Below are 23,928 nucleotides of genomic sequence, written 5' to 3' on the forward strand. Positions count from 1 at the left end.
GCTGCCAGGGACAGAGGCCACCAGGCCCCCAGAAGGTGCCCCATGGACCCCCTGCCCCATGGCTGCTGTTGCCCCCCAGGGTGCTGCCCCACAGCCAAAGCAGCCCCACAGCTGCTGTGGTGTTTGTCACCATCCTGCTGTCAACCACCCCCCAAATGCTGCCCCATGGCCCCACAGCCGGTGCTGCCCCACAGCTGCTGCTGCCCCATGGCCACCATTGTCCCCCAGGTGCTGCCCCGTGGCCATCGCTGCCCCCCAGGTGCCACCCCCCAAGTGCCACCCCCCCAGCCTCTGCGTGCACTTTATCTGGGGGGGACAGGGATGGGTCTGGCTGTGGGGCAGCCGTGGGGCTGTGCTCATTCCCCTCCCCCCATCTCCTGCCCCAGTGCTGGGGGTCCCAAGCAGAATGTGTGGGCTGGGGGAGCTGGGGGGGCAGCCAGGATGGGGAATGGATGGTCCTGGCGCCCCCTGCCCCATAGCAGGGTGGGGTGGGGCTGGCTGTGGGGCAGCTGTGGGGCTGGCACACGCTGACCAACTCTGTACAAAATAAAGTCTGCTGGAGGGAGCTCTCTGGTTGCCCAGCTGGCTGCAGGGGTGCCCAGCTGGCTCTACTGCCCTGCCCCAGACCTCGCTGGGCAGGGCAAGTCCTGCAGTGCCCTGGCAGCCTGCAGCAGCATGGGCAGGGGTGAAGGCCTTCAGCAGCTCTGGGTACCAGCACCGAGTGCCAAGCCCCAGGGCCATGCTTCTGGTTTGATGACCAGGGTGCCATGGGGACAGTGCCAAAGGTTTCACAGGTGCCCAGGCAGATGCCCTCAGGGGCTTCTCCCTTGTGCCCCGAGAGCAGCAGCAGGCTCTGCCCATGCCATGGTGGTTGCCACCTCTCCATCTTCCGTGTGCCACAGCCAGGCCTCCAGGAGGCTCTGTTCCGTGCCCGTGCCAGGCAGGGATGTCCCCAGGCTGCCAGGGCCCTTCCGAAGTGCTGGCAGTGCCAGAGCAGGGGGCAGGGCTGCAGGATCCCAGGGGCTGCAGCAGTGCCCTGGGCAGACCATGCCAAGGGCTGGGAACTCTTCCAGTGTAGGAATATTTCCTGGCACCCAGCCTGAGCCTGCCCCAGAGCAGCTTGCTCCCTGGCACCAAGGAGCAGAGGCTGCCCCCTCCTCTCTCCAACCTGCCTGCAGGAAGCTGCAGAGAGCGATGAAGGCTTCCCTCAGCCTCCTCTTGCTCCAGGCCCTTCTCAGCCTCCCTGCCCTGCTCCGGACACCTGCAGCTCCTCAACGTCCTTCCAGCAAGGAGGTGCCCAGGGGTGTGCCCCTCCTGTCCCTACTGCCCACAAGGATGCCATTGGCCTTCTTGGGCACCTGGCCACTGCTGGCTCCTGGGCAGTGGCTGCCAACCAACACCCCCAGGGCCCTCTCCAGGCTGCAGCTTTCAAACCACACATCCCCAGCCCTGAGCTCACCATGGGGCTGTGGTGCCCCTGGCACCGGCACCGAGGGTTGTGCCCCAGGACCTGGCACTGGGGGTCACATCCCGGCAGGTTACATCCCCAGCCGGTCACAGCGCCCCCAGCAGGTCACAGTGCCCCAGCAGGTCACATCCCTGGCCCGGTGCCATCTGCAGGCTCCCTGAGGCTGCCTGGATGCCCTCACCCAGGTCAGTGCTGGGCACATTCACAAGCCTCCAGAGCCATGTGCTGGGCACACCGCTGGTGCCAGGCTCAGCTCCATTCCCAGGAGCCAGCTCCTTACCCAGCACAGAGGGCACTGCCAAGCCCTGTGCCTGGAGCTTCTAAAGTTGCTATGGCAGTGCCAAAGGCTTGACCAAAGCCCAGGCAGGCACTGCCCACAGCCCTGCCCATACCACCAGGCGGGCATCGGGGTGGAGGGCAGGGCAGGGCAGGCAAGACCTGCCCCTGCCCAGCCCCTGTCACCTGGGCCTGCTCCTTGGCACCCTGCTGTGTGCCATAGCACTGCCCTTGGGATGCCCCGCTCCATGGGCTGGCACCCAGCTCCAACTGGCAGGCCTGGAGCTCCCTGGACCAGCCTGGCCCTGCTTGTCAGTTGGCATCGCCCTCAGCCTCCATGACCCCAGCAGCTCCAGACCCATGTGGACACTGTGCCCCTGGGCACTCTGCTCCGGGTGCCCCTTCTGGAGCCGGGGTGGGACTGGGTGGGCTCCAGAGGTGCCCCTAACCCCCCCCGGTGGGGCTGAGGCCTTCCAGGAGCCCATCCCAGGGCCGGAGGTGCCCAAGGCCAGGCTGTGCCAAGCCCCAGAAGCTGCCCTTGCCCAGGGTGGGGTCAGAGCCAGGTGCCCCCGAAGATGCCCCCTGCCCCCCAGCAGCAGCTCCAGGGGCTCCGATTGGTACCAGTTTTATTCTGGGGGAGGGGCTGGGGGGAGGGGGTCACGGGATGGGGAAAATTCAACAAAACCCTGAGGTTTTGCCTCAAAAGTGCCCAAGTGCTGGGGGGGTGGGGGGGCTGGGGCTGAGCCCCCCCGGCTCACAGCGCCCCCCCATGACACAGCCACCAGCGTTTGGTCCCTGGTTGGAACCCCCTCCCCCCCACCCCCCCAGCTTCCCCCGGGTCAGGGGAGGGGGCAGAGGGGCACAGAACCACCCCCAGCCCCAAAACAGCTCTGGGGGGATGGGGACCCTGTCACCCCCTCAAAAGAGCCATCCAGGTCGGGGGGTGGTGTGTAGTGTAGGGGGCGTAGAGTGCAAGAGCAGCTGCTGGGGGGCAGCTGGGAGGGGACCCTGGCACTGGGGGGCGCTGGAGGGGCTGGGAACAGGCTGGGGACACAGAGACACCCTCCCAGGACATGTTGGGGACCCATGGACCCCCCCCCCCCCCAGGACAAGGTGGGGACCCACAGCCCACCCCTGGGGACCCTGTGCCCCCCCAGGGTCAGTTTGGGTACCCAGAGCCGCTCCCAGAGCCACCCTCTGAGTGGGGGACAGGGCTGGAACCGGGGCGGGGAGGGCAGGGGTCCTGGGGGGCAGGATCCTCACAGCAGCAGGGGGGGCACCACCAGGAGGGTCCCAGGGGATCAGGCTCAGGACTCCCCCAGCCCACAGCAGCAGGGGGAAGGGGAGGGGGAGAGGGTCACTGCTCCTCCAGCCAGAAGGGGGTCCCCAGGGTGGGTCCTGAGGGCATCTCTGCTCCTCCAGCCAGGAGGGGGTCCCCAGGGGGGTCACTGCTCCTCCAGCCAGGAGAGGGTCCCCGGGGGGGGTGGTCCCAGAGGGGTCACTGCTCCTCCAGTCAGGAGGGGGTCCCCAGGAGGGGGGGTCCCAGGGGGGGTTACTGCTCTTCCAGCCAGGAGAGGGTCCCCAGGGGGGCTTACTGCTCCTCCAGTCAGGAGAGGGTCCCCGGGGGGGTCACTGCTCCTCGAGCCAGGAGGGCTTCTCGGCGCCCGGGGGCCGCAGTTTGATGTTGAACTGCTTGAGGCTCTGCTCCAGCTGCTGCTGGTTGCCAGCGAAGTAGGCAGAGATGGCATTGTGGAAGAGCAGCAGCTGCTTGTGCATCACCTTCACCTGCGGGCACCAACGGGCACCGTGGCACCGCACGCGGGCACCGACACCATCCTGGCACTGCACACGGGCACCGACGGGCACCGATGGGCACCGTGGCACCGCACATGGGCACCGCACACGGGCACTGACACCATCCTGGCACCACACATGGGCACTGACGGGCATCGTGGCACCACACATGGGCACCGACACCATCCTGGCACCGCACATGGGCACCCACGGGCATCACGGCACCACCCGTGGGAGCTGATGGGCATCATGGCACTGCCCATGGGAACCGATGGGCACCACCCATGGGCACTGATAAGCAGTGCAGCACTGCCTGCAGGCACCAAAGGGCATCATGGCACTGCCCACAGACCCCAGCACAGCCTGGCACAGGGGTAGGGCAGAGGGTGAGGATGGGGAGGTGGAGGAAAGAGAGGTGGAAGAGGAGTAGGAGGAAAAGCTGAGCCAGAAGGGGATGAAGAGAAGGTGAGAGGGAAGGAGGAGGAGGAGCAGAGCCAGGAGGAGCTGGAGAAGGCCAGAAGCAGCCAACAGGCAGAGGGTGGCACAGGCACAGGGGGGCACTGGCGGAGTGGGACACTGGCAGCTGCTCCCCTGCCACTCCTTGGGGGTCTCTTGGATGCCACCCACCCAGAGAGACCTCAGTGGCACAAGGAGCAGCTGGCATAACCCTCAGCTCCATCCCAGCCCCACACTGTACCCACCACAGTCCCAACCCAGCCCCATTCCAAGCCCCTCTCTCCCATGCCCACACCCCCAGCCCCGTGCCCAGGTGCCAGCTCCGTGTCCACATCCCGGCCCCGTGCCCAGGTGCCAGCTCCGTGTCCACATCCCGGCCCCGTGCCCAGGTGCCAGCGCTGTGTCCACATCCCGGCCCCATGCCCAGGTGCCAGCGCTGTGTCCACATCCCGGCCCCATGCCCAGGTGCCAGCGCTGTGTCCACATCCTGGCCCCATGCCCAGGTGCCAGCACTGTGTCCACATCCCGGCCCCATGCCCAGGTGCCAGCTCTGTGTCCACATCCCGGCCCCGTGCCCAGGTGCCAGCGCTGTGTCCACGTCCCGGCCCCATGCCCAGGTGCCAGCGCTGTGTCCACGTCCCGGCCCCATGCCCAGGTGCCAGCGCTGTGTCCACATCCCGGCCCCGTGCCCAGGTGCCAGCGCTGTGCCCACCTTGTTCTCCTCCAGGAACTTGAGCTTGATGGCCACGTCTGCCCGCAGCCTCTCGTACTTGTCCTTGTGGCTCTGGAAGTGGCTCTGGGCACTGTCCAGCCGGCACAGGCTGCTGGCATCCCGCGGTGCCAGGCTCAGCTCCTCCAGGTCCGTGCGGTACGCGTCATACTCCAGCCTGGCACCACGGGCGGGGGGGGAGGAGGAGGTGAGGGAGGGGAGGAGACAGAGATGAAAGTTGGGAGAGCAGCAGAGCCACAATGGCACAGCCAGAAAACCGCCACAGCCACGAGGGTGCCACAGCCATGAGGGCAGCACAGGCAGGAGAGCACCACAGCCACAAGGGTGCCACAGCCATGAGGGCACAGGCAGGAGAGCACCACAGACACAAGGGTGCCACAGCCATGAGGGCACAGGCAGAAGAGCACCACAGCCACAAGGGTGCCACAGCCATGAGGGCAGCACAGGCAGGAGAGCACCACAGCCACAAGGGTGCCACAGCCATGAGGGCAGCACAGGCAGGAGAGCACCACAGCCACAAGGGTGCCACAGCCATGAGGGCAGCACAGGCAGGAGAGCACCACAGACACAAGGGTGCCACAGCCATGAGGGCAGCACAGGCAGGAGAGCACCACAGCCACAAGGGTGCCACAGCCATGAGGGCAGCACAGGCAGGAGAGCACCACAGCCACAAGGGTGCCACAGCCATGAGGGCAGCACAGGCAGGAGAGCACCACAGCCACAAGGGTGCCACAGCCATGAGGGCAGCACAGGCAGGAGAGCACCACAGCCACAAGGGTGCCACAGGCATGAGGGCACAGGCAGGAGAGCACCACAGCCACAAGGGTGCCACAGCCATGAGGGCAGCACAGGCAGGAGAGCACCACAGCCGTAAGGGCACCACAGCCACAAGGCTGCCACAGGCATGAGGGCAGTACAGGCACAAGGGCACCACAGCCATGAGATTGACTACAGCCATGAGGGCACAGCTCTAAGGGCAGCACAGCAGGAGGGCAGCACAACCACCAGCGGCCTGGGGGCATGCAGCCCTGCCCCCCATGCCCGGTGCCCGCCGCACCTGGCAGTCTCATACTGCTTGACAGTCATCAGGGTGTCCTCCATGGTCTTGTTGACCAAAGTGTTGATGCTGGAGACGAAGAAGTTGACAGCGCCCAGCAGGGTCTCTCCGTTCTTGCACAGCAGCTTCTGCGTCTCTGCGTTGTACCCAAACTCCTCCTGCGGGCACAGGGACAGGGCCACAGCTGGCGTGGAGATCTCCCCAGCACCACCCCATGGCCCTCAGCACCACAGCTACAGGGCTCAGAGAGCCCTCCAGCCATGGGGACTCCCCCACTGCACCCTGGGCAGCCTGCCACAGGCCTGGGCACCCCTCAGGGGGCACCAATTGCTCCTCAGGGCCAAGCTCAACCTCCCCTGCCACAACCTGAGGCCATCTCCTCTTGGCCCAGCCCTCAGGAGCAGCCCTTGAGCCCCAGCTGGCTGCAAGCTGCTCTCAGGGAGCTGCAGAGAGCCACAAGGTCTCCCCTCAGCCTCCTCTGCTGCAGCCTCAACCCCCCCAGCTCCCTCAGCTGCTCCTCACAACTTCTCCACAGCCTTCTCCTCCTTCCCCAGACCCCTCCCCAGCTTCCTTGCCCTGCTCTGGCCCTGCCCCAGCCCTCAAGGTCCTCCTGGCAGGGAGGTCCCAGCCCTGCCCCCAGGCTTGCAGCTGTGGGCTCCCCAGTGCCCAGCCCAGGGGCACAATCCCTGCCCTGCTCCTGCTGCCCACACCATTGCTGCTGCTGCCCAGGCTGCTGCCACCCTTTTGCCCACCTGGGCGCTGACCCAAGCCCAAGCGGCTCAAAATCCTTCCCCCAGAGGGCACTGGAGCAGTACCCAGGGTCATGGCTGGTGCCTGGGTGGGGCTGGGTGCCAGGGCTGTGTTCTGATGCCAGTAAGAGGTATAGGTGCCCTGTATGCGTCTGTCGCTTAGGGTGGTGTCCAGGGCAGGGGCTGGTGCAGGGACAGGTTTTGGTAGCCAGGTTCAGTCTGGTGCCCACATCTCTCCCTGGGCACAAGGAGTCCCAGCAGCTGGTGCCCACCCCAGCACCTGATGCCCACCCCAGCAGGTGATGCCCACCTGCAGCTCAGGCGACTTCTGGCTGAGGTCGGCGAAGGCGTCGCCCAGGGCGTGCTGTGTCTGCACCAGGCTGTAGAGGTGGGCAGTGAGGCCCCGTGCCAGCTGCAGGATGCCCTCGTAGCGCCGCTTGGTCTCCCGCAGCAGCTCGATCTGAGCCTCCAGCTCCAGGTCCACCGTGCGAGAGCCTCGCCCGAAGCGCTCCGACAGCAGCTGCTTGGTGCACTGTGGGCACAGCGGGCATCAGCCGTGCGCGGGCACCGCCGGGCAGGGCAGAGGGCACGGGGGGGGCAGGTGCCCGCTGACCTTGTAGGTGTTGATGCCCCACTTCTTGACGATGTCGAACTTCTCCACAGCGATGCCGCGCACCAGCTCCTCCCCGCCAGGCGTGGCGCTGGCGTGGGGCTGGTGCAGCGCAGAGCCTGCGGGTGGGGACGGGGTGGGCACAGGGCACTGCCAGCTGAGCCGTGCGGCCATGCCGGGCACAGGGCGGGGGCACTGCCCGGCTCAGCACTGTGACAGTGCCAGGTTCACATAGTGGCAGTACCTGGCACAGGCTGAGCTCAGTGGCACTGCCAGGTTTGCACGGTGGCACTGCCAAGCTGAGCTCAGCAGCAGTGGCAGGCTCCCCACACCCCCCTGCCCACCCCCGTGCCCGGGCAGCCCCAGGTGCCCCTGGCTGGGTGGTACCTGCTGGGGGGGGCCGCGCCATCCTGCCAGCTGCCGCTGCGCTGGGGGGCACAGCTGGTCCGTGAAGGGGGGCACGCAGGAGACCGCCTGCAAACCGGGCAGGGACGGGCACGGGGACAGGGATGGGCACAGGGATGGGCACATGCACAAGGATGGGGAGGGGGACAGGCACAAGGATGGGCATGGGGACAGGCATGGGGACAAGGATAGGCATGGGGATGGGCACAGGGACATGGGCAGGGGGTGGTGGCAGCAAGGACAGCAACAGGAGGAGATGAGTGACAGGGACAGACGTGAGATGGCTGCTGACAGACACTCCCGGACCCCCCTGCAGCCCCCCAGGCACAGGGGGCCAGGGCCAGGGGCATGGGGACGGGGACAGACCCACAGCAATGGGGACAGGGACACACCAGAGATGAGTGGGACAAGGGGACAGACCCAGAGGGACAACAACGTGGGGACAGGGACATGAGGACAGGGACAGACCCAGTGTGATGGGGACAGGGGAGTGAGGCCAGCCCCAGTGTGCCAGGGCCAAAGTGCCAGCCCCGGTGCAGGGCAGCATCGTGGAGCCTCCACTCACTGCCAGGGAAGCAGCCAGGAGCCAGCACCCAGCAAAGGGCAGGGGCACCCAGGGGTCGCCAGGGGCACCCAGCCCAGAGGAGGTTAGAGCAGGGCTGGAGAAGGCTGCAGGAGGTGAAGCTGGAGCCACTTTGCCCAGGCAGAAGGCACCATGCTGGGCAGCAGCCCTTGCACAAAGGGCAGTGCCTGGGCAGACCCAGGCGCCACACCCACAGAGGGGACACCACGGGCACCAGCCCAGCTCCAGTCCTGCCTCTGCCCAGGTGCCCACACAGGACCTCCCCACCTGGCACTATCACAGGCCAGGACCTGGCTCTGCACCTTCCAGAACCACCATCCCTGCACCCACCCAGCTCCACCTCAACACAGCACCAGTCCCACTGGTGCCAGCCCCAGTGCCAGGCTGTGCCCACCTTTGATAGCGCTGGTGGGGATGATGCCCTCAGCGGTGCCCCCGTAGCCGCCTGACACGATGCTGGTCTCATTCAGGTTGGGCCCCGACACCATCACCTGCTGCAGGTCCTGCCAGGGAGCAGAGCGGGCACCTGAGCCTGGCACCACCTGGCAGCACAACCTGGCACAGCTTGGCATGGCCTGGAACAGCTAAACGCAGCCTAGTACAACCGAGTAGAAGTTGGCACAACTTGGTACGGACTGGTACAGCTTGTCACAGCCCGACGTGGCTTGGAACGGCTAAACACGGTCTAGTGTGACTTAGTACAAGCTGGCACAGCTCAGCATGGCCAGGCACAGGCGAGTATAGCCTGGCACAGCTTGGCACAGCCAGCTACAGCCTCGTATAGCCTGGCACAGCTTGGCACAGCCGGGTACAGCTGGGCACAGCCGGGGGCTCAGGGAGGTCCCTGCCGGGCACCCACCTGCTCCAAGCTGTCGTCCTCGGGCAGGCTGCCGGCGTCGCCATTGCTGCTGATTGGGATCTCCATGGTGGCCGCTTTGCCCAGGAGCCCTTCCGACATCCTCGGGGCTGTGGGGCAGCGGCACCGTCACCAGGGCACCGTCACTGGGACGCCAGCACCCAGGCACTAGCACCCTGACACCGGTACCCGGGCAGCAGGGCACCAGCACACTGTCACCCGGGCACCGGCACACCAGCACCGGGACCCCATCACCCGGGCCCCGGCACACCGGCACCCGGGCCCCACCCCCCGTCCCAGTGCAGGCAGCGGGCCCGGCCCTGGCCCGCAGCCCGAGGCCACGTCCTCAGCCGGGAGCTGCTGCGCCCAGACCGGTCCGGGCACATTCCAGCGCGGGCGGTGCCTGGCACCCGATCCGGGCCGCGGGCTCCGTTAACCATCCGGCCAGGCGAGGTCACAGCCCCGGGGCCCGGAGAGCACCAGCCACCGGGAGAAGCGCAGCGAGAGCGGGGACGCAGCACCCAGCCCTAGCTGGCACCCTCCGGCGCCTGCCCGCAGCGGAGCCGCCCGGCCCGCGGCCAGGCCCGCGGCGTTCGTGGGGCTGATCCCACCGCTAGCCCGTGCTCAGCCCAGGGCGACGAGCCCCTCCCGGTCCGACCGGGAGCCCCCAGCACACAGGGACCACGGGGGTCCGGCTCAACTCCTCCCGGGGAGGGCGCGCGGCGCCCGGCCCCGCCTCACCGGGGACCCCCGGGAGAGGGGAACGCGCCAGGCCTGGGGGAAAGCAACACCAGTCGTCCGCGGCCCCGGTCCGCGGTCACCCCCGCACCCCGCCCGCGGTCGCCCCGGGATCCGGCTGTGCCAGAGGGGCCCTGCCTGCAGCAGCCGGCACCGGCAGGGCCCCAGGCAGCGGCACGGCCCAGGGCCCGCAGGCCGCGTTCACCGGCCCCTCTTGCCTCGTCTGCCCCCGGCCGCCTCCCGCCCCGGGCCCCAGGCAGGCCTCGGTTCCGGCCTTTCCCGCTCTCGCGGCAGCCCCGTGCCGCTCCCCGCCCACCTGCGCCGCCCGGCCCCGGCCGGGCCCCGCCGCCCGCAGCTCGGGAGCCCCGGATCCGCCTCGGCCCGGGCCCCGCCGGAAGCCGCGTCACGGCGCGAGACGGGCCCGGAACTGTCGTCGCCAGGACGCGCCGGGTGGGGGGAGGGGGAGGGGTGGGATGGTGTGCCCCACGCGCCGGAAGTGACGTTAGCGTCGCCGCTAGCGCCGCCGTGCGGCCCCGGCGAGGGCGGCGTGACCGCGCCGGGGCACCGCGGGATGGACCCCGCGGCCGAGCACCAGCAGCAGCTGCGCAGTGTGAGTGCGGCCGGGCCGGGGGCTCCAGGGCTGGCCCGGGGGCTGGGGGGGTCTCGGGGATGCCGTAGGGTCCCGGTTCTCGACAGCTTCAGGAGATCTTGGGTACGGGGAGGGTACCGAGATGCCGAGTCTCGGGCTGTCCCGGCGGTCCTAAGTGGTTCCAGGATTGGTTGAGGGGTACTGGGAAGCCCTGGATTGGGTGGATGTTGGAGTGGTTGGGGGTGTCCAGAGGGGGTCCGAGGTTGGGGGGAGGTGCTGGGGGCTCTGCAGATGCGGTCCTAGGGTTGGTACCGTCTGTCCGCGGGTTCTGAGGGGCCAAGGTGCCAGAGCTGCTGAGGGTTCTGGGGGCTGCCTGCAGGGATATGTGTGGGGGTGAAGTGTCCCACATCCTGGGGGGCCGGGGGTGTTGGGGGGCACCCGAGGGCCCCTGGCTGCTGGAGGGGGTCAGTTGATCCAGGGGGCGCTGGGGATCCAGAGGGTGTCAGGCCCAGGGAACAGTGAGGGCTGTGGGGACCCCGGGTTGGCAGGAGGCCTGGGTGGGTCTTGGAGGGGTGCCAGGGATGTCCTGGGCTGGCAGGAGGTCCCTGGGGCATCTGAGGGGTACCAGGGGTGCCTGGTACTGAGCAGCCACTGCCACAGCTGAGGGACTTCCTGCTGGTCTACAATCGGATGACTGAGCTCTGCTTCCGCCACTGCGTCTCCAACCTCAACTACCGGCTGCTCACCGGACAGGAGGTGAGGCCTAGCTCCACCCCAAGCCACCCTGTACCCCCACTGCGACCCCCGGTGCCCCCCTGACGTGCTCTGCCCACAGGAGCGGTGCCTGGACGGCTGTGCCGGGAAGCTGGTGCACGCCAACCACCGCCTGGTGCGAGCCTACGTGGCCACCATGCCAAGCATCCTGCAGCGCCGAGCACAGCAGCTCCAGGAGCCACCCTCCGGCGCCTCTCCTGAGCCCCCAGCAGCACCGGGCCCTGGGGAGCCCTCACAGGGGGGTGCCAGTGCTGGGACGTAGCCCTGGCTGCCCCCCGTGCCCACGACGCCAGCGGGAGATACCAGTACCCGGTGCCGCGGTGCAGGCCTGGCACACGGTGTCTGTCCCGGTGTGGAGCTGGGGTCCTGCACCAAGACACAGCCAGAAGGATCCTGAGGGTCCGTGTCTGACGGTGGTGGCACCAGGAGCCCCCTGGCCATGGCTGTGCCAGGGTGGGGGGCACCAAGAATGGGCAGCAGCATCTCCACTGGCACTGGAGATGCCACCCAGGCTCTGCCCCAGCGCTTCCTGCTCCAGGCCTGGGCTGGAGACAACTTCTGGAGATAATAAAGGTCCTGGGGGTGACCTTCTGCTGCTGGGAGCCTGTGAGAAGTGGCTGAGGGAGCTCTGCTGGGTTGGGTTGGACTCCCATCACCTCTGAGGCTTCTCCAACCTCCCCAGGGATCAAGGAGTTACACTCTGCCAGGGCAGCGCTGGCCCAGGGTGTCCAGGGAGGTGGGAGATGCTCCATGGCTGGCACCATGCCAGGGCAGGTTGCTGGGGGCTCTGAGCTCCCTGCCCTGCTTGGGGATGTCCCTGCAGGGTTGGACCAGATGACCTTGGGAGGTCTCTTCCCTCCCCAAACCCCTTCATGGCTGATGCCCATGCCCAGGCTGAACTGTGCCCAGGCTGAAGGTGCTGCAGCCTCCAGGCTGAGGAACCTACCAGAGGTGCAGGACAGCAGCTAGGGTGAGGTTAGGCTTGGGGAAGGTCTCCACCCTCCTGTTCCTTCCCAGCCAGCACCGACCCAGCACGGCCCAGTGCCAGGAAGGCCTTGGGGTAGGGCCAGGAGCCTCAGGAGGAGGAGATGGTGGAGAAGGAGAAGCAGAAGGAGAGGAAGAAGAGGCCTTTAGCAACCTGGTCTAGTAGGAGGTGTGGGCAGGGGGTTGGCAGTGGATGGTCTTTGGGGTCCCATCTGACCCAAATGACTCCATGACATGGAGGAAAGAGAAGAGAGGGGAGATGGAGAAGAGAGGGGAGATGGAGAAGAGAGGGGAGATGGAGAAGAGAGGGGAGATGGAGAAGAGAGGGGAGATGGAGAAGAGAGGGGAGATGGAGAAGAGAGGGGAGATGGAGAAGAGAGGGGAGATGGAGAAGAGAGGGGAGATGGAGAAGAGAGGGGAGAATCATAAAATGGAGCAGGAGACCTCTCTATGCCAATAGAGTACTGATGAGGCACAAAAGGAGATGGAGCAGGACATGGGCAGGGGGTGGAGCAGGAGAGGACCTCTCCCCAGAGAGAGTCTATTGAGGAAGTACAACATGAGATGGGCAGGGGATGGAGGAGAAAGTAACCAGGAGAAGACCTCTCTCCACAAATAGAGTCTATGATGAGGTATAAAAGGAGATGGGCAGGGAATGGAGCAGGAGGAGCAGAAGGAGATGGGCAGGGAATGGAGCAGGAGGAGCAGAAGGAGATGGGCAGGGAATGGAGCAGGAGGGGATGGAGCAGCAGGAGGCATCTCTACACAAATAGAGTCTATTGTGAGGTACAAAAGGCGCCGCTGCCCTGAGCTCTGCGCCATAAATAAGGCCCCGGGGGGGCCCCGCGGGGGCCGGCGCCGGGTCCAGCCCCACCGAGCCCCCTCCCCAGCCCGGCCCCGCCGGGTCACTTGAGGTCCACCTCGAAGTCCAGCACCAGCAGCTTGGTCTCCTCGGTGCCGTTGCGGCTGCCGACGGCGCAGACCAGCTTGGTGTTGGAGGCGCGGATCCGCCAGACGACGCCGCCGCTGCCGCCGCTCTCCAGCGCCACCAGGTTGCGCAGGAACTCTCCGGTGCGCAGGTCCCACAGCTTCACGGTGCCGTCGTCCGAGGAGGTCACCACGAACTTGGAGCTGAACTGTAGGCAGGTCACGGCGCTCTGGTGCTTGCTGGGCCCTGCGGGACCGACCGGCTCAGCGCCGCCGCTGCCAGCCCCGGCCGGCCTCAGCAGTGCCACCGCCGCCACCCACCGTGCCCGGTGCCAGCCGCCTGCGGGCAGGAGGTGCTGCACCGGGCAGAGGTGGGGCAGAAGGTGGTTAGAAAGGAGGAGAAGATGGAGGAAGGGAAGTGGATGGAGGCAGCAGGGGATGGAGGAGAGGGAGAAGGGGATGGAACTCCACCCTGGAGTCACCAGCACAGCACAGCTCAGCTGTGGACCTGCTGAAGCACCTCCAGAGGTGCCCCTAAGGACAAGCAAGAGAAGGAAGCTCTGCAGCGGGGAGAGGCTGAGTGGGGCTGTTCTGGGGAGCCTGCTCCAGGGGCAGAGCTCTCAGCTCACGGCAGGGCTGGCACTGGGTGGTCCTGGAAGGTCCTTCCTACCCAGAGCTGCTGTGCTTCCATGAGTCCATCAGGGAGCACAGGGCTGGGGCCAGAGGCAGGCCCAGGGGGAATGGTTTGGAGCTCCAGGAGGGAGCCTCAGAGCAGAGAAAGGAGAAGGGAGAAGGGAGAAGTTCTTCAGCAGGAGGCTGGAAAGAGCCTGGCCCAGGGTGCCCATGGAGGTGGGAAATGCCTGCTGGCTGGCACCAGCCCAGGGCACACTGGTTGTGGTTCTGAGCTCTGCTTGGTGCTGTCCCTGCTGGGGTTGTGCTGGATGAGCTCTGGGCCCCCTTCACCCCCCCAGTGCCCCCAGACTCACCCTGCAGGGTCTGCAGGCACTGCCCTGTTTTGATGTCCCAGATCTTGACGGTGGAGTCGGCATTGCCGGATACCAGGATGTTGTCCCTCAGCTCCATGCCGCTGGTGAGGGACTGGTGTCCCATCAGGGTGTGCAGGCAGTTCCCACTCTCCACATCCCAGACGCGGATGGAGGTGTCCAGGGAGCCGCTGACGATGTGGATGCCATCGAACTGCCAGGACAGCAGGGGTCAGCCCTGCCTGGCCTCCAGGACAGGGATGGTGCCCCTGGCTGGGCACTGGGGAGCCCACAGATGCAAGCCTGGGGGCAGGGTTGGGACCTCCCTGCCAGGAGGACATTGAGGGCTGGGGCAGGGCCAGAGCAGGGCAAGGAAGCTGGGGAGGGGTCTGGGGAAGGAGGAGAAGGCTGTGGAGAAGTTGTGAGGAGCAGCTGAGGGAGCTGGGGGGGTTGAGGCTGCAGCAGAGGAGGCTGAGGGGAGACCTTGTGGCTCTCTGCAGCTCCCTGATCAGCATGCAGCCATCTGGGGCTCAAAGGCTGCTCCTGAGGCCATCTCCTCTTGGCCCAGCACTCAGGTTGTGCCAGGAGAGATTGAGCTTGGCCCTGAGGAACAATTTGTGCCCCTTGAGGTTTGCCCAGGCCTGTGCCAGGCTGCCCAGGTCAGCAGTGAAGTCCTCATGGCTGGAGGAGTTGCCAAGCCCTGGAGATGTGGTTCTGAGGGCCATGGGGTGGTGGTGCTGGGGCAGGGCTGGAGCTGTGCTTGGCCTCCATCACCTTAAAGGTCTTCTCCAGCTCAACCTCTCCAAGCTCCCTCAGGTCCCCCCTGGACCACCAGGGACCAGAGATCTGGGTCCAGGACTCTGGGACAGGCTGCCAGAGAGGCTGTGGTGCCCAGGGGAGGCTGTGGCTGTTCCCCCCTGGAACTGCCTGGGCTGGGTGAGGTGGCATTGGAGATGGAGAAGGGAATGGAACTGGCTGACCTTTGGGTGCCAGCCATGGGCACAGGCTGTGTGCCAGGGTGGTGGCAGGGGGGTTCCCCATGGTGCCAGGGTGGTGGCACAGGGGTTCCCCATGGTGTTGGGGCCAGAAGGGTGGTGCCCCTGCAGTGGGTGGGCCGCACGGGGAGGTGCCCCCACGGTGGATGGGGGGTGGTGCCGCCCCGGGGGGTGGGTCACAGGGGCGGTATCCCTACGGGGGGTGGGTCAGGGGGGTGGTGCCCCCCCTGTGCCCGCTGACCTGCAGCGAGTAGACTCTGTTGGTGTGCCCCTGCAGGGTGTGGGTGCAGCTCTCGGTGTCGGGGTCCCAGACCTTGACGGTGTAGTCGTAGGCGCCGCTGACCACCCGGTGCCCGTCGTACTGCACGCAGCGCACGGCCGCCACGTGCCCCAGCAGCACGTGCAGGCACTGCCCGCTCTCGATGTCCCACAGCCGCAGCGTGGCATCCCGAGACCCGCTCACCACCCTGCAGGCACCGAGGGCGCCGTCACTGCGGGCACCACGGGGCACTGCAGGCGCCCGCACCATGGGCACTGCAGGCAGTGTTGTCCTATGCTGGGCACCACCGCCACAGGGTGCACTAGGCAGCGTCACCCAGAGGCACCCTAGGGTACCTCAGCCTGCACCTGCTGGCCTGCCTGACCCGTCCTGTTCCCATGCCCATTCCCGTGCCCATTCCCATGCCCATTCCTACACCTTTCTTGTTTCCACTCCGGTTCCCATTCCCTGCCCATGCCCATTCCTGTCTCCACACCCCTGCCCATGCCCATTCCCATTCCTGTGCCCACCCCATACCCATTGCCGGGTACCTGCTGCCGTGCAGATGCATGCAGGACATGGTGGTGACACGCCCATAGTGCCCACAGTGCCCAGTCCACGCCCACCCCGCAGTGGGTACCTGGTGCCGTGGAGGTGCATGCAGCGCACGGTGGAGGTGTGCCCGTACAGGGTGTGCAGGCAGCGGCCGCTGTCGGCGTCCCAGACGCGCAGGGTGCGGTCGGTGGAGCCGCTGATGACCGTGGAGCCGCGGAGCTGCGACGACCACACCCCCCCGGTGTGCCCCACCAGCGTCTGGATGCACTGGGGACAGCATGGGCACACTGTGGGCACCACCCACAGGCTGCCCCACACCCCCCCGGTGTGCCCCACCAGCGTCTGGATGCACTGGGGACAGCATGGGCACACTGTGGGCACCACCCACAGGCTGCCCCACACCCCCCCGGTGTGCCCCACCAGCGTCTGGATGCACTGGGGACAGCATGGGCACACTGTGGGCACCACCCACAGGCTGCCCCACACCCCACAGTGTGCCCCACCAGCATCTGGATGCACTGGGGACAGCGTGGGCACACTGTGGGCACCACCCACAGGCTGCCCCACACCCCACAGTGTGCCCCACCAGCGTCTGGGTGCACTGGGGACAGCATGGGCACACTGTGGGCACCACCCACAGGCTGTCCCTGCCCCATCTCCCCCTCTGTGCTAGTGCAGCTCAGGACCCCCCAAGCTCCCTGCCTACCCACAGGGACACCTCTGTGCCCAGCCCTGGAGCTGCCAAGGCCTATCCTCAGCCTGGCCACATCCAGCAGGAGCCCACCCAGGAGGGACCTCCTGATGGTCTTTCTATGCTGGGAGGGGACACCCCCAGAACCAGGCGGTGCCAAGGGGAGGGTTTGGCACTCAGAGGGTCAGCAACAGACCAGAGGAGGTTCCTCAGCAGGAGGCTGGGGAGAGCCTGGCCCAGGGTGCCCAGGGAGGTGGGAGATGCCCCCTGGCTGGCACCAACCCAGGGCAGGTTGCTTGGGACTCTGAGCTCTGCCTGAGGCTGTCCCTGCAGGGCTGGCACCAGCTGACACTGGCAGGTGCCACAGCCTTTGAAGGTGCCCTTCCAAGGAGCAGCTCCGGGGCCTCTGGTGGGACAGGAGAGCAGCCACAGGGGGTGGCACAGGGGTGGGGTGGGAGTAGCTTGGCAGTGGCTGTGCCTGTTGGGGTGCCCTGGGTGTGTCCTGGGGCTGAGGGGCTGTCCCAGTGCTGTGTGGGTGTCCTGGGGGCTGTCCCAGGGCTCACCTCGCCGGTGAGTGCCGACCAGACCTTGAGGGTGTTGTCGTCGGAGCCGCTGACGATTCGGTTGCCGCAGAACTGCAGGCAGGTGATCACGTGATCGTCGTGGCCCTTCAGCACCTGGGGACGGACAGACAGCAGCTGGGGATGGACAGACAGCAGCTGGGGACACCTCAGGGCGGTTGAGGTTGGCCCTGAGGAACAATTTGTGCCCCTTGAGGGTTGTCCAGGCCCGGCCCAGACTGCTAAGGGCGGTAATGGAGTCCCCAGCCCGAGAGAGGTCTCCAGGCCCTGGAGCTGTGGTGCTGAGGGTCATGAGTCAGAGCAGCTGGCACAGTACCAGGGTGGTAGTTGCTTCCCTTGCCCTGCCAGCCCCAGCCGGTGCCCACCTTGGGGGGCCGCAGGTCGCCGCTGCGCCAGTTGGCGTCGATGCGGTGCTGCCTCAGGAATGCCAACTTCCAGGGGCTGTGCATGAAGCCAGGGCTCAGCAGCCGGCGCCGCCGCGGGGCCAGCGGCTCCTCGATGCCTGTGAGGGCGACACTGGGCGCTGGCACCACGCTGGGCGCGAGGGGCAGCGCAGGGGGCACCGGCGGGGGGTCCTCACCCTCCTCGCGGCACTTCTCCCTCCAGAGCAGGTTGTCCTCGGCCAGCAGCCGCCAGTAGCGGCAGGTCTGGGCCGCACGCAGCAGGTCCCGGGGCTCCAGGAACGAGAGGACGTAGAGGGCAAGCTGCAGGGGGCACCGGGCACTGCCAGGGCTGCCGCCTGCTGCCCGGCCCCCCGGCACCCTGCCTTGCGGCATGGGAAACACCAGCACCCAGGAGAGGGCCCCAGGAGCCACCAGTCCCCTAGAAGTGTCCCCAGGAACCCCCAGCCCCCAAGAGAAGTCCCAGCAGCCCCTGCTGTGGGTGCCCCCTGTGCCCACGCCGTGCCCACCTCCTTGGGCAGCAGGGAGATGAAGTCCCTCTGGAACTGGGGCTCGATGACCTGCATCATGTGCCGGATCTGGGGGGGCTCGCAGCGGTCGATCAGCTCGTCCAGGGCCAGCAGCTTCTCCTGCCCGCTCCAGCGCTGTGGGCACAGCGGGCACCGTGACAGCACCCCCTGAGCAGAGTGCCAGCTCCCCCTGGCCACTGTGACAGCAGCCCCCCGGCAGAGTGCCAGCTCCCCCCCGGGCACCGCCACCCTCCAGCTGGAGCTGGCACTGGGATTGCCACAAGCCCCATGAGGTGGAGCTGGGGTGGCAGTAGGCACAGCCCTGCAGGATGGGCACCAGGAGCCCTCCTGTGCCCCAAGGCACAAGGCCCTGGGGGGACCCAAACCCTCCCCCAGGAGGCTTCCTGGTGCTGGAGCCCCAAGGCTGGGCACCCCCAGCCCCTGGCACCCCCAGCCCCAAGCCCCTCGGTCAGCCCCTGGCAGTGCCTCAGCAGCTACCTGGAAGGTCTGGAGCCAGTCCTGGAGCTCGGGTGGGGGCACCACGGAGGGCATGCGGCGGCGGCGGCCTGGAGCCCCCTGCGCATTTCTCAGGTCCCCAAAGGTGGTGGTGGGGCTGGGGGTGCAGGGACCCAGGGTCCTGGGGGCACCACAGCACAGTCAGGACCCCAGAAGTGTCCCCATGGACCACCATGCCCTGGGGAGGAACCCACGGACCACCATCCCCCGGGAGAAGTCCAGAGGTCTCCTGGTCCAACCCTGGTGGCTCTGGGCTCTCCCCAAGGATGGAGACCTCACCAGCCCCACCAAGAGACCACCAGAAGATCCCCAGGAGGCCCCCAGGAGGTCCCCAGCTGACCACTGGGGGTTCTCTGCTCACCTGCTGAACTCTGAGCCCCTGCAGAGCTTCTTGCCAGGGGCCAGGGCTCCATCCCCCCCTGGCTCTGACTTTCGCTTCCCCTGCAAGAGAGGACAACCAGGCTGGGGTGAGGCAGAGGGCACCAGAGGCAGGCCCAGGGCTCCAGGGACTCCCCAGGCCACCAGTATGCCAACCATGGTGCCAGGGATCCAGCCTGGGGCACCCCTGAGCACATGCTCACGCTGTGGTCTGCAGAGAAGCTGCTGGGTACTGGAACCATGGAGGGGTTGGGGTGGAAGGAACCTGGGAAGTGCTGGAGAGCTCTGGATCAGGGCTCTGAGCATCTGCCCTGGGCTTGTCTGGAGCCTTAAGCTGCCTGCAGAGCCTCCTCCAGCAGCCACCCTGGCAACAGGGGCAGCCCTACACCAGCCAAGGCTCCTCTCAGCCATGCTCAGAACCCCCTAAAATGCCCCCAAGTTTCTCAGAACCCCCTGAGATGCCCCCAGGTCCCTCAGAACCCCCTGAGATGCCCCCAGCAGGTACCTGTGGGCGCAGGTGGCGCAGGAGGTGCCTTCCAGGCTGGCAGTGGAGCCAGCGCTGCCCCAAGCTATAGTAGAGGTAGAGATTGCCTTCATCATCCTCCTCCTCTTCTTCCTCCTCTTCTTCCTCCTCCTCTTCTTCATCTTCTTCCTGCTCCCCCCCAACCCTGGAGAGGTCCCTGTGGCCACCAGAGCCACAGGAGACAGCAGGCACCGGTGCCAGGGTCCCCTCCCTGCAGTGCCCAGGGTGCCAGGAGCCAGAACCTTCCTCACTCGCCTCATCCTCAGCATGGGGCACCTGTGGGGGACACTGGGAGCTGGTGGGGGGACACTGGGAGCACTAGTGGGGGGCCACTAGGAGCACTGGTGGGGGGACACTGGGACTCACCTGTGCTGGGGGCTCTGAGCTATCCCCAGCCTGAGCTGTGCTGTCCCCAGGGCCGTGCCTGTCAGTGCCCCCCCGGTGCCCACAGCGCAGCCGCTGCCAGTTGAGCTCCAGTACCCTCTGTGTGATGCCCTTCACCTGCAGCAGCTCCTCCAGGCAGCTGAAGCCCCTCAGCTCCTGCGGGACACAGTGATGCCCTTGGCGGCCTCAGGTGGCACCAGGGGAGCCATGGGCGCAGTCGGGGCCCCTTGATGGGTGCCCATGTCTGGCACAAGCTACCCAGGGTGTTGCTGAAGCCCCCAGCCCTGCAGAGATCTCCAAGGCCTGGAGCTGTGGTGCTAAAGTTGGCATTTGGAGGCTGCGCTCCAGGACCCTCCAAGGTCCTCTCCAGCCCAAGGGTCCAAGGCTCAGCATGGAGCTGCCAGCCCCAGGACATAGCCTCCACCCCATGCCTGCTTCTGGGGCCGGCACCACCACCAGCTGCCTCCGGGGCAGGGACCTCGGGGTGCACCAGCCGGGTGGCACTTTCACACTGCTGCCGCAGCAGAGCTCCCCCGACCCTGCTGAGCCCCGAGCGATGTTGGCACCGCCCGAGGAGCTCCGGAGCTGCCCGGAGAGCAGAGCCTCCTCTCACGGGGGGATTCCAGCCCCTCGGCACTGCGCTATGGGTGATCTCCAGAGATGCCTCTGACCTCACGGCGCTAGGACTGGGGGCTCCGGGGCTGGGCACCAGAACCCCCTGCAGAAACTGCCCCACATGCCCTCAACGCCCCCAGCACGGACCCTAAGCTAGTCACTGCCACCCCTGCGCCCGGCCCCGCTCCTCATCCCCACCCTGGGTCCCTCCCCGGTGTCCGCCGCGCAGTGTCCCGGGCGTCTTCAGCCCCAGTGCGGCCCCGGGCCCGGCCCCGCCGGCTCTCCCAGTGACAACAGTGGAGGTGACACGCCGCCAGCTCCCAGTCCCGCCCGTGTCATCCGGTGCCTGACAACCGTCCACACCAGACCCTATTCCGGGGCTCTGTCCACAGCCCTCAAGGATCGCGAACGCCGCACCGGGCGCAGCTGTGACAGGCAGCGGACGCTGCTCGTCCACCGGACAGAACCCCGCCAGCACCGGGGAACGGCAGCCAGACCCCAGTATGACCCCAGTTGTGAGCTTCCGGCTCGGCTGCGGGGACCGGGAAGGCCAGTGGTGCCGGTCACACCCCTCCCGGTGCCCGTCACGCCCTTCCCGGTGCTCGTCACGCTCTGTCCGGTGGCGGTCACGCCCTTCCCAACCGACCACCACCCGGGGCTCCCGGTACCGGAGACGGTCGGTGCCTCTCGGCCGGGCTGCGCAGCTCCGTCCGTCCCCGGGCAGGGCGGCTCCGCTTGCCGGCGGCAGAGTGCTCCCACACCCGGGCCCTCTCCCCGCTGCCCCGGCCCGCACCTCTCTCTTGCGGACGATGCCACGCGCCCGGCGGCGGCCGATGCCGCTGAGCGCTCCCTGCAGCTCGGCCACACCGGCACGGTTGATGTCCAGCGGCCCTGAGCCGGGGCCCGGCCCGCCCGGTGCCGCCATCCCGGCCCCGAGCCGCCGCGCAGGCCCCGCGCTCAGTGCGCAGACGTAGCCCCGCCCACGCGGTGTAACATCACCCACAACACGCTGCTTTATTGGCTACCGCGCCTGCGTAGGCGGGGCCATCACGAGCAGCCCCGCCCGCGACTCTGCCCCCGCAAGCTCATTGGTTTGACCGCAGCGGGGGCGGAACCATCCAACGCAGCCCCCGCTGCGGTCCATTGGTGGGTCGTGGCGGGGACGAGGCTGCCCCGTGTAGCCCGGCCTCCTCGGTACCCGTGGACCAATCGCAGGTGAGGATGGGGTCGAGGGCGGGATCATGCGGGCAGGCTCCGCCCCGCTCAACGCCGCTTGTAGAGACAGGGCAGCAGCCGCAGCCCGGGCACAGGGCGCCCGCGGGGGGCTCCGGTCTTGGTAAACTCCAGGAAGTAGAAAAAGCTGCTGGAGAGGTCCTGGGGACCCCACGCCCCGTCACCACCTTCCCCTGGGCTCTGTGACCCCCGAACCACCCTCAGGACCCCAAGCTTCATCACTGCAGCCCCAGGACCCTAAACCCCATCCCTACTACCCCAAGACCCCACACCCCACACCCCTGCCATTTCCTCTTCCCCAGGACCACCACCTGCCTACTAGGACCTCAATTCCCACCTCTACCTCACTGTGGAGTCCAGAACCCCTGGCCTGTTCAGCTGCTCCTAACCCCCAGATCCCCATTGCAGATCCCCCACCCCCCTCCCCCAGTGGGCCACCCAGGTCCCCCAGCCCCCGTGCCCAAGGACCCACCTTGGAGACGCTCCTGAAGCCGAGCTGTGCCATGGCGCTCAGGAAGCTGCGGACATTCTCGAAGCGGCTGGCAACCTCTGCCACCAGCAGCGTGCCCCTGTGCAACAGCCAGCCTTGCTGACACCCCTGGGGCATGGCCCAGCTCCTCTGCTCCCCACTGCCCACCCTGCTGACCCCCCAGCACCAGACTGGCACTGGCACCTTTACCCACCCTGGCTTCAGCACACGGTTGGCCTCCTCCAGGATCTCCTGCAGGTTGGTGCCCATCAGTGCCAGGCAGAACACACCAATGTCCACTGACTCAGCCTCTAAGGGCACCTGTGGAAACAGGGGGGTGAAGAGGGGACAGGAGCCCCTGGCCTGCAGTCCCTCCCTAGGCTCTTGGATTCACCCTAGGGTCTTTTCCGGGAGCCCCTGACTGGAGGGCCCCTAGTTTCTGTGCTGCCTTGGCAGGAGGGACCCTCAAGACACCTAATGACTCGCCTTGGGGTAGCTCCCTGGTGCCCGCCATACCTGGGCCATGTCGCAGACGGTGACTCGGGGGCACAGCGGCAGGAGATCAAAGCAATGGACCTTGTTGGGGACGCTCCTAGCGACCTTGCAGTCCCCGCACCCGAAATCGGCCACCACCAGCGAGGCCGGGCTGGGGGCACAGCGGTGCTCAGGACGCTCCTCTCCCGCACCTCGCCAGACGCTGCTCCCCGGCCCTGCCTCCCACCACGGCCCCCCGGTGCTCCCGGCTGCTTCCCAGTCCCGCGGCCCCCCGCTGATCCTCGGCCCCACCGCCTCCCGCTCCCGGTGTCCTCCCGCTCCCGCTGCTCCCCCGCTCACCGTTTCCGCAGGTACCGAACGATGCGGTCTGTGGGATTCTGCGGCCAGCGGGCGAGCTGCCGGGCGAAGCCCCGGTGGTAAATCTCGAAGGCCTCGGGGTCGCTGCGGAAGAGCTGTGCTGCCTCCCGGCTGCTGCTGGTGTACAGCCGCTCGTTCAGGTACCGGAACCGGGCACCCAGCAGCCGCTCCTCCATCCGCGCCCGCAGGGTCTTCGACCGATCCGCGGCACCCGCGTCCTTGCCAGGCAGCCCCGGGGTAACCGAGTCCAGCCCTGCCAAGGGCCCCCCCAGCAGCTCCTTCTTCAGACCCCGCTTCTTCCTCCGCTGCTTCCGCGGCGGCTCCCCGGCGGCAGCTGCAGGCGGCCCAGGCGGCTCAGCCGGCGCGTCTGAGGGGACCGAGAGGAGTCAGGGCGGCGGCGGGCGGCCCCTGGCCCCGCGTCCCGCTCCCAGTTCCCCGCCAGCGGTACCTCCCTCGGGGCGCTGCTGCTGTTCCCTGTCCTCCCGGGGCTCCCCGGCCGCAGCCCTGCGCTTCGCCGCCCGCCGCCTCTTCCCGGGAGCCTTCCGCGCTGGCTCCTCGTCTTGACCGGGCTCGGCCGCGCAGCCCCCCGGGAGCCGCCGCCGCCGCCGCTTCCTCGACACCACCGCGGAGGCCTGGGGAGGGCGCGGGACCGGTCACGTCCGCCGTGCTCAGGAACCGGCCCAGCCCAGCCCGGCCTGGCCCGCCGCGGCCCCTGCGCTCCCCTTACCGGCCGGCCCGGGGCCTGGGGGGCGCATCGGGGCCCTGCCCCATCGCTCCACTCCTCCTCCTCCACGAACATGGCCGCGGAGCCCGCCTGGGCCGCCAGCGGCAGCTCCGCCGAGCGCCCGCAGCCCCGCGCGGTACCGGAACCACGTGTGGGGAGCGGCAGGGATAGAGCGGCCCCGGTCGCAGCCGAGACACCGCCGCCCCCTAGCGGACGGGATGAGGAGCGACCTGGCTCCGCCCCCAGGCGCGCCCGGACTGCTTA

The 23,928-nt window shown here is 67.7% G+C and overlaps 4 protein-coding genes across 5 annotated transcripts; 1 reads left to right on the forward strand and 3 right to left on the reverse strand.

Moving 5' to 3' along the window:
- Positions 1-2,587: 2,587 nt before the first annotated feature.
- On the reverse strand, positions 2,588-10,149 carry ARFIP2 (ADP ribosylation factor interacting protein 2). Of its 2 annotated transcripts, XM_054164800.1 has the most exons (8): positions 10,039-10,149; positions 8,988-9,094; positions 8,523-8,631; positions 7,144-7,259; positions 6,841-7,062; positions 5,782-5,939; positions 4,707-4,881; positions 2,603-3,529 (listed from the first exon to the last, which is right to left on the reverse strand). In XM_054164800.1, exons 2-8 carry the CDS (start codon positions 9,084-9,086, stop codon positions 3,374-3,376), a joined length of 1,035 nt encoding a protein of 344 aa, XP_054020775.1. In that variant the 5' UTR covers positions 9,087-9,094; positions 10,039-10,149; the 3' UTR covers positions 2,603-3,373. The 2 variants fall into 2 exon arrangements, with proteins under 2 accessions (XP_054020776.1, XP_054020775.1); XM_054164801.1 differs by lacking the exons at positions 7,144-7,259; positions 8,988-9,094; positions 10,039-10,149 and having other exon boundaries at positions 2,588-3,529; positions 8,535-8,594.
- Positions 10,150-10,225: 76 nt separating this feature from the next.
- On the forward strand, positions 10,226-11,678 carry TIMM10B (translocase of inner mitochondrial membrane 10B). Its single transcript, XM_054164575.1, has 3 exons — positions 10,226-10,332; positions 10,972-11,067; positions 11,147-11,678. Exons 1-3 carry the CDS (start codon positions 10,294-10,296, stop codon positions 11,345-11,347), a joined length of 336 nt encoding a protein of 111 aa, XP_054020550.1. The 5' UTR covers positions 10,226-10,293; the 3' UTR covers positions 11,348-11,678.
- Positions 11,679-12,960: 1,282 nt separating this feature from the next.
- LOC104302338 (ribosomal RNA processing 8) lies at positions 12,961-21,629 on the reverse strand. The gene is made up of 14 exons (XM_054164871.1): positions 21,438-21,629; positions 21,180-21,395; positions 19,754-19,927; positions 19,370-19,663; positions 18,848-18,927; positions 18,469-18,607; positions 17,971-18,105; positions 17,641-17,764; positions 17,426-17,562; positions 17,043-17,156; positions 15,874-16,055; positions 15,216-15,441; positions 13,983-14,193; positions 12,961-13,243 (listed from the first exon to the last, which is right to left on the reverse strand). The coding sequence occupies exons 1-14, from the start codon at positions 21,627-21,629 to the stop codon at positions 12,975-12,977; spliced, it is 2,493 nt and encodes an 830-aa protein (XP_054020846.1). The 3' UTR covers positions 12,961-12,974.
- RRP8 (ribosomal RNA processing 8) lies at positions 21,531-23,739 on the reverse strand. The gene is made up of 7 exons (XM_054164872.1): positions 23,668-23,739; positions 23,389-23,572; positions 22,923-23,307; positions 22,605-22,734; positions 22,303-22,409; positions 22,092-22,188; positions 21,531-21,760 (listed from the first exon to the last, which is right to left on the reverse strand). The coding sequence occupies exons 1-7, from the start codon at positions 23,737-23,739 to the stop codon at positions 21,650-21,652; spliced, it is 1,086 nt and encodes a 361-aa protein (XP_054020847.1). The 3' UTR covers positions 21,531-21,649.
- Between the last annotated feature and the right edge of the window lie 189 nt (positions 23,740-23,928).

This window comes from Dryobates pubescens, chromosome 10 (genome assembly GCF_014839835.1).
Source record: "Dryobates pubescens isolate bDryPub1 chromosome 10, bDryPub1.pri, whole genome shotgun sequence".
Classification (NCBI taxonomy): Eukaryota; Metazoa; Chordata; class Aves; order Piciformes; family Picidae; genus Dryobates; species Dryobates pubescens.

Coding starts and splice junctions, on each gene's coding strand:
- TIMM10B (XM_054164575.1), top strand. CDS start 10,294: ATGGACCCCGCGGCCGAGCACCAGCAGCAGCTGCGCAGT. Junction 10,333..10,971: donor ACCAGCAGCAGCTGCGCAGT/GTGAGTGCGGCC, acceptor CCACTGCCACAG/CTGAGGGACTTCCTGCTGGT. Junction 11,068..11,146: donor GGCTGCTCACCGGACAGGAG/GTGAGGCCTAGC, acceptor CTCTGCCCACAG/GAGCGGTGCCTGGACGGCTG.
- LOC104302338 (XM_054164871.1), bottom strand. CDS start 21,629: ATGATCCCGCCCTCGACCCCATCCTCACCTGCGATTGGTCCACGGGTA. Junction 21,396..21,437: donor AGTCGCGGGCGGGGCTGCTC/GTGATGGCCCCG, acceptor CCAATAAAGCAG/CGTGTTGTGGGTGATGTTAC. Junction 18,106..18,468: donor ACTGGCTCCAGACCTTCCAG/GTAGCTGCTGAG, acceptor CTGTGCCCACAG/CGCTGGAGCGGGCAGGAGAA.
- RRP8 (XM_054164872.1), bottom strand. CDS start 23,739: ATGTTCGTGGAGGAGGAGGAGTGGAGCGATGGGGCAGGGCCCCGATGC. Junction 23,573..23,667: donor CCCAGGCCCCGGGCCGGCCG/GTAAGGGGAGCG, acceptor CGCCCTCCCCAG/GCCTCCGCGGTGGTGTCGAG. Junction 23,308..23,388: donor GCAGCAGCGCCCCGAGGGAG/GTACCGCTGGCG, acceptor CGGTCCCCTCAG/ACGCGCCGGCTGAGCCGCCT.
- ARFIP2 (XM_054164800.1), bottom strand. CDS start 9,086: ATGTCGGAAGGGCTCCTGGGCAAAGCGGCCACCATGGAGATCCCAATC. Junction 7,063..7,143: donor GGGGCATCAACACCTACAAG/GTCAGCGGGCAC, acceptor CTGTGCCCACAG/TGCACCAAGCAGCTGCTGTC. Junction 4,882..5,781: donor AAGCAGTATGAGACTGCCAG/GTGCGGCGGGCA, acceptor CCGTGGTGCCAG/GCTGGAGTATGACGCGTACC.